The sequence below is a fragment of the Alligator mississippiensis genome, chromosome 5, assembly GCF_030867095.1.
Source record: "Alligator mississippiensis isolate rAllMis1 chromosome 5, rAllMis1, whole genome shotgun sequence".
NCBI classification, from domain to species: domain Eukaryota; kingdom Metazoa; phylum Chordata; order Crocodylia; family Alligatoridae; genus Alligator; species Alligator mississippiensis.
The window spans coordinates 182,090,475-182,106,149 of NC_081828.1; the positions used below are offsets into that span (position 1 = coordinate 182,090,475).

The following is a 15,675-nucleotide window of genomic DNA, read 5'->3' on the forward strand; positions in this document are numbered from 1 at the left end:
TATTAAACTAGTAAAGAGAACTTTTTTTACATTCATAAAAAAGGGGTGTTTGTGCTTATTTGAGGAAAAATTTAATGGGACTTTTAGTTTGAGGTTTTTGTCATAGGAAAGGGGGAAAATACATCCAAACAGATCTTTATGCACCCAGATCTGAGTTCTTTTCCCCTACTTTAAAAGAAGAAGAGCTGCTTGAAACAGAAGCATGAATGAAACAGAGCCAAAGATGACTGCAAACACATAAGTGATATAATGTCTCTTAAAGAAGAAGTAATATCTTACATAAGTTATAGATAAAGGGGAACGGCTCTTTTAAATTCTTATATAAAATCGTGTATTCTTGTTAACAGGAATAATTGAAACAGGAACTAAACCGTATTATACTATCTGCTTCCCACGGAAACAAATAACAATAAAATTATTTTCATAAGGGAATTATTTTCATAAAGGATAAAGGAAAATGATTACTAGAGGGTCAGATTATAAAGTTTATGAATGAAACACGTGTGTAAGACTTTTGGTACCTGGCATGAAAATCCATCCTTCCTGTAGCAGTCTGCTTCTTATAGGCAAGTTCTGAGGTGGTAGCATAATTTTTAGATCAAAACTTCAGAAAAGTGCTTTTTCTGAAAGACGGAATGTACTTCCTCCTTTGCAGCATGTCTTGCAAGCACTGACTACAACTGGGAATTGGTCAAAAGTAAATAAAACTTTTCAGAAGAAATTGGCAAAATATTTATGACCTTTATCAAAACAATCTGGAGTTCAATTTTTTTACCCTGGTCTACTTCATATGCTTATTTGCATTTTCTTTAGGGATTCAGCTTGTCTGCTATACATGAAAAAGAAATGTATCTACTCAACTCACTTATTCTTTGAACAAAAGGTATATTTTCTGAAAATGTATAGGTATATCAAATAATAACATGCTATACCTTAATGTTAACATGTTATGACTTAATGTTAAGGGAGGCTCTTTAAGGCCCCCAGCAGATATTATTTCCAGCAAGTAAAAGGTAATGTTGCTCAATAGAAACTGTTGCTTCATGTGACCTGATTCATATTCATAGGACTAACTATCCAAGGGGGAAAAATGTGGCTTGGTAACTTACTTTGCTAGCGCTTGCCTGCAACAGGAGCTGAAGAGCTGCTGGCACCATCCGTAATTCCCCCTCCCTCACCTCCAGCCTTCCACTGTTCTGCTAATGCAAAGTAGGCTCTGAGCTTGCCAGTTGAACTCCCCCTGGGTGAAGCAGCTGCTTCCCCGGCACAAACAGGGGAGAACCTGTGCAAAGGTGAAGTGTGGGAAGGGGAGGGGAGTGGTGGGGCTAGAGGAGAGGCAGTGAGTCATGACATTTCCTTTTTTGGCATCCTGGAGCAGCAGAGTTTAGCATAAGTCACAGGAAGTTCCCTTGCAGGAAGGAGTTGGGGTAGAGGAGAGAGCTGCCCACCTTGGGATGCTGGAGGACCTGGCCTAACTCTATCACCCTATGTATAACATTCAAATTGAAGCATGATGCAAACAAGCTGCAAAGATGTTCTACATTTAACAAGTAACATCTTTGTGACTGGATCAGCATTTTTGTGGCTTGTTCTTGGATAATAAATTGCTTGAACAAACTTTCCAATTTATTTCTCCATTAATACATTAATCATGCTTTAAATGTAATGTTTGCCAGGGTCCAGGAGTTGAACATTTTTTAACAGAATATCAAAAGCAGGCAGGTTTCATAATTATATCCATATCAAATGATACACAATAATCAATTATATATCAGTAACTGGGAAATCTGAAGGCTCCCAAAGCAATACAAACATGGTAAAAACCATTCTATCATGAGGGTAAAACAAGGATAAAAACCATTTTAAAATGCATCCTCTTTCATTCACTGAGTTGTATTAACAGGAGTGCTGCTTGAAAATCAAGGGAAATGATTCTCCTGCTCTTTTTGCCTCTGGTGAGGTCTCACCTGGAGTACTATGTCCAGTTTTGGGCTCCACACTTCAAAAAAGATGCAGACAGATCGAAAAGAGTCCAATGGAGTGCAACAAAATGTTTAGAGCTCTGGGAAGCAATATTTATGAGAAAAAGCTGAAAGACCTAGGATAGATTAGTCTGAAGAAGAGAAGACTGAGGGTGTTAGGGGGTGGGGAATTTGATAACAGTCTTCAAATATTTGAGGGGAGATGATAAAGAGGATGGAGATAACCTATTCTCTATGGCCATAGGAGACAGGAGTCGGAGCAATGGCCTTAAACTGTAGAAGAGGAAATTTAGGTTGGACATTAGGAAGAACTTTCTAACTATGAGAGCAGTCAAACTTTGAAACAGGCTACTTAGAAAAATTGTGGAATCTACATCCCTGGAAATTTTCAAAAGCAGGTTCAGTAGACACTTGTATGGGATGGTTTAGACAGAAATGATCCTGCCTGGAATAGAGGCAGATTTAATAATTATATCCTTGAGTAGAGGGTTGGACTAGATGAGTTGGAGGAGCTGGCTGCTAGTCAACTCCAGTGGCACCACAACCTCAACCAAGTGGCAGCCCATTTTAAGGTAAAACATCTCACTCTCCAAGCAGAGAAGAGACAGTGTAGGAAGGAAAAGGAGAGGCATTCCAGCCTGCAACCTACTGTCCAATGCGGAAAGACCTTTATGGATATATCTGTGGATCAAGAAATGAACTCTTAAGTCACCTCAAGACCCACCAATCAGCCATGGTAGAGATCCTTGAATCAAGGGATTGTTTGATGATAACAATGATGGACTAGATGATCCCATGAGCTTCCTTCCAGACCAACTTTCTTATAAGTGCAGATCCTATTCTCTGTGGCTTCAGGGACAAGACTAGGAGTACTGGCCTCAAAGTGCAGCAGGGGATATTTAGGTTGGATATTAGGAGGAATTATCTCACTATGAGAGTGATTAAACATTGGAACAAGCTGCCCAGAGAGACTGTGGAGTTTCCATCCTTGGAAGTGTTTAAGAATAGGTTAGCTATCCACTAGACTGGGATGGTTCAGGTTGAAATGATCCTGCCTCAAGCAGGGGTTGGACTGGATGCCCTCCTGAGGTCCCTTCCAACTCTAGTTTTCTATGGTCCTATGATTCAGTGATAAACGTACAGCAATACAACTCATCTGTATGCATATGGAACAGTTATACTGTAATACCTAGTGGGCACTCTGAAGCAGCTATTCTATATCTGTTCCCCACCTGCTGTAATTTTTCCCATTTTTTTTATTTAGGGTAGACAATTTATCTCCATTAATAGACTCATTTGCTAAAATCACTTACAAAAAAGATGTATTTTTATACATCTGGGTAGTTGATGCATCTGAGTTATCCTGGGACAATGACCATGAAGACAAGACACTAGTTTTACCTTGAGATGAAGTAAGGAAGGTCAGGATATAATAGTTTATAAGCTCACATAGTTTACCTGGTGGTCAAACTGAAATGCTTTTTTTCATTTTGTTTTCAGCACTATAGAGCTTATACAAATTATTTTTCCAAAGGTAAAAAAAAAATCCTCCTTTTTCAGTAGTAAAGATAAGGCCTGTATCCCATTTGCTAATTTTCTCTATTCTTACCAAGTATTTATTTAAGGTGCAACACTCAACTTTAAAGAAAGGGCACACCTTTGCTCTTTTTCTCTTTCTGTTCCCTGCTATCCTCATTTGAGGTCTGATTGACAATCCCAAATCTGACCCTTTTGTGCAATTTAGTTTATTTCCAGAGGTGGTATTGAACTGTTACTGTTTTATCACCTACATTTCTATGGAAAGAAACCTTGACCTTGGAAGCAAAATTTGAACTGTATATTCATGTTATTTCATAATGATACATGTGACAGGATATTTCCTTATTTAGAGCCCTGAAGTCTCTCCTCATGCATCAGCTTTTCAAAACTAAGGAAGGCCTATCAGCTTATTTTAAAATGATTTTATCAACAGAAACTCATTTCAGTTCCTCTCTTAGTGAAAAGAAAGAAGGAAAGGAAAGAAACATTTGTGATGAGTCTTTTCAGGTTCCTGGGTTTTCTTTCTCTCATTTATTCAGCTGTTCAGCTATTTGGTAAGTACCTGTTTTGTGTCCCTTGTAAAAGTGGATATGAAAGTGCTTCTCCAATGTTTTTTTTCTTTGGGTACTTTAATACTTTGGTGCAGTCTGGTGATACTGCAGCCAGTACTCATGTTAAGTGGAATGGCATAAAGAAATGTGACATAGATTCTTATCCAGGTGTGTTGGGCTCCTTGGAAGGAAGGAGAATATCCCTACAACTGGGAGAGGCAGGGCATAAAGGGCAGAACAGGACCAGAAGCAGGGGCAGAGGAACAGAGCTGTAGTCATGAAGACTCGTAGTAAAACCAATTGCAATCAGCTATATGGAATGAGTTTGGTATCAGCAGGATACCCTCTGCTTGTTTAGATATTTCAGTGAAAAAAGAGACATGAAATTGTGTGTGTAAAGATGTGATATAAAATTGTGAGACTACAGGGATGGGTACGGGGCATAATTAAGGTTTTATGTGAAAGTTAACTCTGAATAAAAATACTAAGGCAAGATCATGGTTGGCTCTGCATATGTGTGCTAGGATGGGGACAGATCACAAAGAGTCTTTCCCATATCATTCAATTCAGGAGCCACATGAAATAGCTGGGCAGTACTGGCATTTAATGCTGCCAGCAGCACTTGTTACCAAACAGAGTAGTTTCAATGAGCCACTAAAGGATAATGCAACTGAAGCCTGAGCTCCATTGGTGTCCAAGGGAAATTATTACAATACCCCACTGATAATATTATAGTCTCCCAAGTACACTAGCTGGCACCAAGGCCAATATTTTAAGCATACTTCATGAGTGCACGAAAAGAAATAGCCATTTACAGTTAACCATTTCAGAAGGCACAGCAGGAAAAAAGTAGATGACATGATTTATAATTTTTACTTCATGCTTAGAGAAATTTAGTACAGAGTCTTCCACTCTTTGCCAGGTGTATCTAAGCTAGGAGATAAGACATACCTTATGTATATCATATGGTGTGTCTAAAGAGCATAATGTAATGCTGTGCTGAATTACTCTGAAGGGCCTAACCTAGACACAGGGAGCAGTTTAGCACTCTGACTGGGCTAATGTATCTGCCCCCAACAACACTTATTAGGGTGGGCAGTACACGATGTTAATGTAGATCTGGTACCCAAAATCTCTCTTTCAGTGATATGTCAAGTATCTTTGCATAACATTGCACTGTAGTATGCAGACTTCCCCATAATGTTCCACATACTGTGATTTGTAGCTTTAGATGGACTAATGTCTGATGGTATAACTAATAAAAGACCAATTGCAACTACATTAAAGAAAGGGATACAAACTGGGCAAGACAACAAGCTACTTTTTGGCAGTTTCTTTCTCTGTTAAATAAGAAATTTCAGTGTAGCACCCTAACACCCTGATCCAAAGAAAATACAGAATAGCAGAACACCTTTTGTACTGAATAGGATAGATGGCCTGTGAAAGAAAAGCTTTATGATCACATATTTACAGAATGCATTATAATATATACATATAGCCTGTTTCTAGTTCAGAAATATAAAATGTAATTCTAATGCATAATATACCAGGTGATGATAACAGGTTGGTACTGTGCGGGCCGGGCCCCGATCCCGCCCTCGTCGCCACACGCGGCGGTGATTCCGATCCCATTCTGGCCACCATGGGCAAGCCGGGGGTGAACCGGGGTCGTACCGGACCCGTCTTCGGTGCACGCGGGCTGTGGCCAGCAGCCCGGGCACGCGGGGTGGGAGAGAACTGCGGGGCGGTTTAGCGCACGCGAGTTAGAATTAGTTACGGAGGCGTAATGGTTGATTGAAAAGATTGTTTACTTACACCCAAAGATGGTATTGGTGTAGGCTGGACAAGTTTCCAGGCACAGCTCCCGCTTGAACCCTCGTTGGAGGACTCTGACAAATCGATTGCTCCCACGGAGTTTGCTAGGCTCCACGGGTCCGGTTAAGTTGGGTTCGAAAAGTTTCCTCGGAGTTATTTAGGCTCCGCGGGTCCGATAAGTTTTCCCCGGAGTTTGCTAGGCTCCGCGGGGTCCGAAGTTACAGGAAAGGGATACGTCTAGGATTGTGCTCGGCGACGGGGAGAGGCGAGAAGTGAAAGCTCCGTAGGCTCGGTAATATTGCCTCTCTTGCCTGCTTACGGGAGGCGCGACGGGTCCACGAGGGTCCGCAGCGCTTGGAGATCTTCACACAGAATCTCTCTCTCTTCCTCCCTCCTCCGGCTTGGGCGGAAACTACCCAAGCCTTTTGTACGGCTAGCAAGCCAATCGCTAGCTGCCACGTGTGCCTAAATTAGGAATCGGCCAATAACATGGCGCGGATCCTAATACAAATGGCGGGAACTTCTTTACAAAGTGTATCACTATGGTGCAAGAAAGAGATGCACACTGCAAAGAAGCTGCAATCCGGCGGGAAATCCCCCGTTGCACCAGAGTTCTCTCTTGCAGCAGAGGACTCTACCGTGCAAAGAAAGTGACAAATTGGCGGGAAATAATTTAGCAGTGCCGAAGCGCACACACAAACAAAAAAATCACAACTTTGGGTTGTGACAGATACAATGAAGAAATACCATAGTTGCTACAATGAAGAAATACCACAGTTCCCTGAATCCAAGACAACTTTAAATTTTAGACCACCCACCAATTATTAGATTCAATAATTGGAAAATTAAGATTTGTTATTATCTTCCATGAATAAAATCTAATTATTGGAGGGTTGTCTTAAATTCATCCCCCAAAACAGCAGTGGGGGATAAGAGCCCAGATCTGCCTTGCCCCCTGTGCCTATCTGCCCCTCTGCCACTTGTCTGCCCTCTTCTCCCAGTGCCTGCCTCGCCACCCCACCCCCCCACCTGCCACCTCAGTGCATTCATCCTCCCACCATTTATCTTCTGCATGGCTCTGGCTCTGGGGCAGTCAGCACTGACAGTGACCCCCCCACCCAAGCCTGTCCAAGCCAGGCAGAAGCAACAGTGGCAGCTCCAGGCCTGCCAGAGGGGCCAGAGCCAGAACTGAAGGTAAGCAGTGGGTGGGGAGAGGCAAGTGGCCGGGAGAGTAGGCAGCAGGGCAGCAAGGGTGCAGACTGCATGGTGTTCCCCTCACTCCCCCCACACCCAAGCTGTACACCATGGGTCTCCCCCAGTGAGAGGTCCCCCCCACGCTCCCCCTACTAAGAGGCCCCTCTACCACCAGGAGTCACCCGACCCAAGGCAGGCAGCAGCTCATCTCTGTCTTCGGCCTTGAGCCTGGAGCTGAAGCCAGAGCTGATCCGCTGCCTGCCTGAGCTGTTACTCAAATCTAAAACAAGGGGTTTTTCCCCACCATGTTGATTGGGGAAGAAATTACTTCTTGGATTCAAGTAAATATATAAAGTTTTCCTAGAGGTCTGTTTGAAAGCCTGCTTGGGAGAAGTCTTTTTCAGAGGGATTTAAGAATAAGGTCGCTTATAGTTATGACATGTTTTAAATCTGGTATAATGTAAATCACTTTTTCTTCTTAGTGTGCATACTTGATTGTTCCTCTATGCCTGTCTGCATGAGTTATTTCTGATTTTCCTCCCTATTAACTAGGCTTTGTGAAGATGCTACCTTTTTCATTGTAAGTGGGACTTGAACCCTGATTCTTTTGATGTAGGAAAAGGTGCATACTTCTTTCAAAACACAGTATAACCACAGTTTACAGTCTTTGCTACCCTCTCTTAACATATTAATTCTTCTCATTTTGTTTTGCAGATAATGAAATCTTTTTAATATATAATGAAGATAATAAGTACTGTGTGCAAGCTCAGAGCTCTAGCTCAGTCATAACTGCTCCTTGTGATCAGAATGCTATCTCACAAAAATTTAAGTGGGTCTCTGTGTACCAAATTATGAGCCTGGCATTCACTTTATGCTTGGCAGTGCCTTCAAAGAAGGAACAAGTACAGGTATTTTTGTATCCTTGTAATAAGACAAGTCAAGTCCAACAGTGGGAATGCAGAAATGAGACCCTTCTTGCGATCCAAGGAGAAGATTTGTTTTTCAGCTCTGGCAGCAGAACAAAAGAGAACATCATGCTGCACAAGGGTTCAGGTGTGAAGAGCAAGTGGAAAATCCATGGAACCTCAGATGGTTTATGCTCTTGGGGATATGAAGGTAAAGTCTGCAAGTTAATCCTTGTATTCTTGTTTATTAATTTGTTTATGTTCCCACTCGGACTTCAGATGAGGGAAAGTACATATAAGGATGAATGGAAAATGCATAAAAAAGTTTAAAATGACATTCCCTTTAGTATGTTAAAGAAATACATATTAGTTTAAATGCTGTAAGGTGGATGTACACTGGTTGGATCATTGTATTCAATGAGTAGTCATTAGTGGCTTGATGTCTAGTTGGGAGGAGATACTGTGTGGGGCTCCCTAGTGGTCTATTCTGTCTACAGTACTGTATAATATCTCATTAATGATCTGGAGAATGGGCTTGAGTGCATGCTTAGCACTTGCAGATAACAGCAGGTTAGGTGGAGTTCTAGACACTGGAGGCAAGGCCTGGATTTCAGAATGACTTTGACAAATTTGAGAAATGACCTGAAATCCATTGGATGAAATTCAGCAAGAAAACAACTAGGAAATCCTGCAATTGAGATGGAATAGTTGCATGTACAAATACACACTAGGGAAGGACTACATAGGTTGCAGAGCTGTAGAAAAGAACTTTGCGGTTACAGTGCACCATAAGCTGAATATAAGCCAACAGTGTGCCCTTGTTGCAAAAAAGGCCAATAGCATGCATGGCTGTATCAATAGGAATTTCACTTGCAAATCAAAGGAAGTGATTCTTGTACTCCAGAGGTGGGAAAAATATAGCCTGTGGGCCAGATCCAGGCTGCCAGGTGACTGGACCCAGCCTGTGGGTGCCCCTGCAGTGCTTTGCATGGGGCCAAGCCCCACTCAATTGTGCCAGAGCAGCCTGCGCCAAGCTCCCGCTGGTGTCCACAACCTGGCTCCAGCCAGCACGTGCAGCTTCTGGTGGGCTCTTCCCAGTGCAGCTGCAGCCGTGTGCTGCTCTGTGCCCCTGCCTCCAGAAGCAGGTCCCTCTTCTGACCTTGCCCCTGCTGCGCTGTGGTGAGCAGCTTCAGCTGTGGCTCCTGCCCCAGTGCATGGGGCTCTGGCTCTAGCTCCTGGCCACCTTCAACTGGAGCTAGAGTGCTATGTGCCCACTGGGAGTGGTGCAACATGGTGTGGTATGGCACAGCATGTGCAGGAGTGGGAATAGAAAAAGTCCTTTGTAAGTCCAGCAAGCTGGGTGCCAGGGCTCCCTCCAGATCACAGAGCTGACAGGTAACACCTGCCCCAGCACATGGGCATCTGGCTTCAGCTCCCAGCCGCCTTCCCACCCACCTGCTCATCCACTCTCTTACACTGGCAGGAGCAAGATTAGAAGACGGATCTTCTACTGGAGGTGTGGGGCATAGAACAGCACCTGGCCAGGCTATTGGCTTGGCCCCAGATGGAACACCATGGGGACAATGCAGATCGCATGCCTGGGCAAGGTCTGCTGAATGTGTTGCACCTCCCCCTCCCCACCCACAGTAGGCATCCAGGACCCAACCCTCCAGCAGCCCCACTTACTCACACACACACCCTTCCCTACACATAACCCACACACCCTCCCAGAGGGCAGGGCCATGTAGGGAGTAGGCCCAGGCCCTGGGCCCTAGCCCAGAACTATCACTGCCCTGAGACCTGGCCCCAAGATCCCAACCTTGCTCGCCCCTCCCACTCCTCAACACTGCTTCCTGCCCATCCACCCTCAGAAGTTTTGGTGAAGGGCGAGGTGGGTCAGTGCCAGGGCCAGGGGTGCTGATACAGTCCATGATAGCTCATCAAAACACCGCATGTGGCCCTTGGACCCAAATAATTGCTCACCTCTGTCCTACTCCATCTGACATTGATGAGGCCACACACATAAAGTCACAGTTTTGCACCACTTACTTCAAGAAAGATATGGACTAATTAGAAGGAGTCTGGCAGGGAGTAACAAAAAACATTACTAGAGGCCTAAGGAACATGACTCATATGGAAAGGCTAAAGGAACTAGGATGTTTCAGTATGGAAGAAAAGACTGGAGGTGTAACTATTTTCTGTGGCTGCAGACAACAGGACAAGAAGTAATTGGTTTTAAATTGAAGCAACGTAAATTTAGTTTGAATATCAGAAAGTACTTTCTCACACTGAGGGTGGTTAAGCACTGGAACAGGCAACCCAGAGAAGTTGTAGAATCCTTAGACATTTTAAGAGGTTAGACAGACACTTTGACTGAAATGGTTTATTCAGGGATGAACCTGCTTTGAGCAGGAGACTGGACTAGATAACCTCTTGAGTAGGGCTGTGCGAAGCTTCGGTCACTGATTCGATTCGGAGGAGATCTGTCCTGATTCGGCAGTCAAATCTCTGAATCCAAATTCAATCAGGAGACCCATTAATCTTTCCTAATTGAATCAGAAGACTCCAATTCAATTTAGAGAGATTCAATGATTCAGCCAGAGACACAGCTTTATATATTTTTTCTACATACCTTGAGGTACCTGGCATGGCTCCTGAATACTGAAATGATGGGGCAGATGAAGTGTCCCATGGGAGCGCAGGGGCAGAAGGGGCCTGCGCACTCCATGGTGGACCCAGAAGTGGACTGGAAATATTTCTGGTCCACTTCTGGGTCTGCTGCCAAGTGTGTGGGGGATCTCCCCCTGCACTCCTGTGGGATGCTCCATCCACCCCACCATCTCAGCATTCACGAGCCGTGCCGGGTACCTCAAGGTACGTAGAAAGAGCATATAAAGCTTTGTCTATGGCTGAATCTCTGATTCTCCGAATCAGAATCGAATCTTCAGATTTAGCTGAATTGAATCAGGACAGTGATCTGAATCAGCGAATCAAATCACTGTCCTCCGAATCAGGCCGAATCTGAATCCGACACAAAGACTGCCCACTTCGCACACCCCTACTCTTGAGATCCCTGCCAACTCTAGTATTATATGATTCAGTGACTGAAAATATAACTAAGGGTAGAATATAATTATACCATTCAAAGAATGTTATTTTAGAATGAAATAACTAAGTTCCCTTCAGCCAATGAGTGTAAATTGTGCATGTAAAATTCCCATGAGCTGGTGATAACACTGAGTAGGTGTGTAAATCAGACGAGTGTTCTTGCATTTCCTTGCTGTTTTATGTTATTCAGGTGTCAATGAATGTAATATTATCCCACACATCTGATGATGTGGAATAGATGGCTTAGAAAGTTGAATACCTCAGCTTCCATATTTTACTACTATTTATGTGCTGGCATTATGATTTTGTCTCCTCAGACTTGTATACATTACTAGGCAATGCCAATGGGGCACCTTGCATATTCCCTTTCCAGATGAATGGAAAATGGTACTCTGAGTGTACAGATGCTGGACGGTCAGATAGCTTACTCTGGTGTGCAACAACTCCTGACTTCGACACAGACCAATTGTATGGATTTTGTCCATTAAATAGTAAGTTCTGTTTATTGATATATAATCTAGAAAACAGATTGTAGTAGAGGAGCAGAATTTTGACAGCAGAATCTAGCATTAAGATTTAATGCCCAGGAGCTGAAGCTAGACAAATGCAGACTAGAAATAAATCCCATGTTGTTAACAATGCTGTTAATTAACAATTTAAACAACTTACCAAAGGTAGTAGTGGATGTTTCCATGACTGGACATTTTAAAATAAAAATTAAGTGTTTCTATAAATAATTGGTTCTAGTTCATACAAATTCTCAGTAAGAAGCTGTTGCTTTTTTTTGCTTAGAGTTCAACCAAACACCAACATTTGGGTCAGAAAAGAATTCCCATACACCTCACCCGTCTAGTCAGGCTGGCAAGGACTGTGGGATTTTTGCCTTCTTTTACAATGTGGAACATGGTCCTTAAGATCCTCTGAGGATTTATTAGCCAATTGCTTTTCTGCTTTGTAATGACAGGGCATTGCTACTGCCCTTGTCTCCCTAGCTTTTCATCTGTGGTAAGTTGTAGAGTGTTCTTGATGTTTCTTGCTTCTGTCTTACAATTCCATTGAGAATGGCATGTTATGCTTTAAAGCAGATGGTTTTTAGGAATCTTTGGGTAAATGGTTGCCCATGAACACAGTGAATTAGACTTTCATGATCTAGGAAATTCCTTCTAGCTCTTCATTTCTACTTTAGGTAAGTAGAATGGGTTTCAGCAACCTATATGATCACAAAGGATCCTTCTGGTCTTTTTGCCCCATTATATTTTTTTCTTTAAAGGCCATAAGGTTTGAGGTACAAACTTGAAAACATAGATAAAGTCCTGGCCTTAATGATTTCAATGCAGTCCAGATTTCATCTCTAGAATACACTAATGGAATCCATTTCCTAAAGAAACAATTCTGTTTTTGCCTTTTGCACTGAAAGAATGTGATTTTACAAAAAATATGTAGTTAAACTCTATTTAACTCTAATCAGTCACTATAACTCCAATCAGTCATCAGGATTGTATCTAATTTCTCTCATACAGATAACAGTACAGACAGACTTTGGACAACAGATGCTTTGACAGGAATTCACTACCAGATAAACTTCCAGTCTGCCCTAACTTGGCACCAAGCAAGGACAAGTTGTCAGCAACAGAATGCAGAGTTGTTAAGTATCACAGAGATGTATGAGGAAAAGTATCTTACAGGTGAATTAACAAGGAATTCTGAATAAAAACTCAGATTTTCTTTTCTGTCTGATTACAAACTTATCAGTGGTATTTGACAGTTACATTATGCTAACATTGAAGAAAATATCCTAAATATTAAAAATTATGTTTTTAAAATGATCTTAGTTCACACACATTCTTAGAAGGTGTTGCATTTTTGGAGGTGTTGATAGTAAACTGAAGAATTCTCATTGATTTAAGTATGATTTGTATCAGGATCAAAGAAGGAATATCAGTGTAGTTTAAGATGAGAGAAGGAACAGTAGTTTTTGTTCCATAGTATAATGAATGCTGCTATTTATATGCTTATTGTATTAAAAAATCATCTCTTTTTCATGTAAAAATCCTGACACTAGGGGGCTTTTTTGGTCTTAAAAAACACTGTATGGACCACTAGACATAAATGTGCACATACACAAACATTTCATAGAATGAAGCTTCTGAATGATTTTGCATCAAAACTCCGAGCTAATTTTGTAACAAAAGTATTAATTATAGAACATAAGACCTCTTGCTTTCAAAGCATAATGTCAACACTACATCTTACAGTTAATGGCATCAAAATGGAATATAAAAATATACTGTTGTTTTGCCATTCTGCAATCATAAATGACCAATATTAACTTATAAGTAAATAGATAAACTACACTGGATTTTGGAAACTACTCAGTAGCCTCTATTAGCCTCTTCAGAACTTAAGCTGTAAAGTGTTTTCAACCAACATGAAGTAATATTATTTATCTTATATTGGTTTTATAGATTTGATTGACAATAGGAGATCTTCTCTTTGGATTGGACTTAATAGTCTGAATTCCAGCAATGGATGGCAGTGGGTTGGTGGCAGTCCTTTCAGATACCTAAACTGGGCTTCAGGTAGGAATAAATTTCAAATAGATGAAAGGGGAAACAATCTGCTAATATATTGTAAGTGGATATCAGTTACAATACCTCAGAAACCGTCTCTCAGCCTTCAGATACAGGATTTATATCACAAAAGTTGTTGTAGTTCATTGAACTGGGATTCACTTTACAGATCTGTGATTAGAAATTTGCTTTTAATAGGTTATTACATTTAAAAATACGTAATAGGACTCTCCAGTTAAGGAGAGTGACTTCATTACAGAAATCAGAAAAAATACATCAAAATTTAACATTCTAAAATCCTACTTAGCTTCAGTCTGGGTAACAGCTTGCTTGCACCTGGCACGTAGAGAGAGGTGCAACAGAGGTAACAAATACATTATTTGTGTGTCTCTTAAATTTATCCAACCTTTTGTGATTATTAACATTTCAAACTTCCAAACTTCAGTGTCAGTGAGATTCAGTATTTTGGAGTCCTCCCCTTTCTAGACCATTTTCTCTTGTTTCCCACAGGGTGTTTGAATGTATGCGTCCTCCTGTTTCTGACATTTCAGCCCTGAAATCTGGTTCACTTTGGTCACAGTAAAAATGAGGTGTTTCATTTTGAACTCATACCACAATCTCAGCAGTCTCTCAAAGCCCACTTTTAGTCAACATTATGTTTGTTTCCTGAGCAAATATATTTGGTTTCCCTTTATCAGTCCTCATCCAAACTTAAAGTTATTTGCCTCTCATATAGTTGGCTGGTGGAGTAGCCAAAACTTTTTCTGTCTTTCCCAGATTCCCTATGAGCTGATCAAACATATCACCCTGGATGAGATAAGGTTTAATATATCCCTTCACCCAGGGTGTTTCTGCATTCCCACACTTATCTGTTAAACAACTGGTCTCAAAATTCAGTAATAAAATTCTCTTTCATCCAGTAACTTTAGCAAAAGTAATTTTTTCACTGAAATTTGTTTATCTTTTAAAAGAAAAAAAATGGTATTCATAAAGATGTTTCCTAAATGTAGAAAATTTCACTTAATTATTAGTCTATGTTATTTCTAACAGTGGGTACTATATAATCACTATGTGAAAAGGTACAAAACAAATTGTCCCTTTAATGATGATGCTATAAGGATTTGCACTGCTTATAAAGAAATGATCTAATTTTGATTTTATTTCTCAAAGGAAGCCCTTCTCCTGATCCTGGGAAAAACTGTGCTGTGTTAAATCCCAGAAGAGATGTTAAGTGGGAAAATAACGAATGTAATAAAAAATTTGGTTATATCTGTAAAAGGGGAAATTCCACCTTTGAGTCCTCCTTTCTTCCATCTGGTAGGTCAGAAATAAAACTTATGGAAAAGACTTTTTCTTTAAATTATATAGATTTGAGTTTGCAAAGATGAACAAAGGAAAATATATATTTTAACTGTATGAAATTATAAGCTTTTTCAGTCAAAAACATTTATTTTCAAAACATTCAAACACTTTCTGTTCTATTTCACTGATTAAATAGGAAAACAATTTATTGTTTCATTTCCCATTGTGGACACTCTCAGAAGAATGTATTCTTTCATTTATCTTGTACAGAAAGTCTACATTTTGGGACCATAAGCAGCTTGTTTGGGGGTGCGTGGGGATGGGGAAAGGATGGCTCCAGCCACTGAGTGCACTTCTGAGCAAGCATGGAGGGGGGGCATGTGCTCCCCGGATCTGTGCGTGGGGTGAGGATGGCCTGCTGCTGCGGACTTTGCCCTGGTCACCAAAGTTGGTTGCTATGGTATTGAGTCCACATATAATTGTAAATGATTTTGCATTTAATTTTTCATTTATAAAAACAAAGATGACCCTCTAAGCCATGGGTATTGTAACAGTCTGTTCATTTTCTTACCAGCTTAAACCAAATTAGAATTTAAATGCATTTAGTGCCTCGTACTTGAAAGAATGAATCCCCTTGTTATTGGTAGGTACTGGATCTGGGCTTTAATAGGAAAGTTATTAGTTGGAAGTGTTCTTAAGACTTGAACTA

General features: G+C 41.1%; 1 protein-coding gene across 1 annotated transcript in view; it reads left to right on the forward strand.

The window, feature by feature from the left end:
* The first annotated feature begins 3,932 nt into the window (after nt 1-3,932).
* The window catches only part of LOC102567778 (macrophage mannose receptor 1), a 96,127-nt gene continuing 84,384 nt past the window's right edge, over nt 3,933-15,675 (forward strand). Inside the window, exons 1-6 of the mRNA XM_059729057.1 lie at nt 3,933-4,075; nt 7,796-8,197; nt 11,412-11,585; nt 12,615-12,779; nt 13,560-13,673; nt 14,835-14,981. Coding sequence (XP_059585040.1) covers nt 4,015-4,075; nt 7,796-8,197; nt 11,412-11,585; nt 12,615-12,779; nt 13,560-13,673; nt 14,835-14,981 — 1,063 coding nt within the window. The 5' untranslated portion in view covers nt 3,933-4,014. The remainder of the gene's footprint in view (nt 4,076-7,795; nt 8,198-11,411; nt 11,586-12,614; nt 12,780-13,559; nt 13,674-14,834; nt 14,982-15,675) is intronic.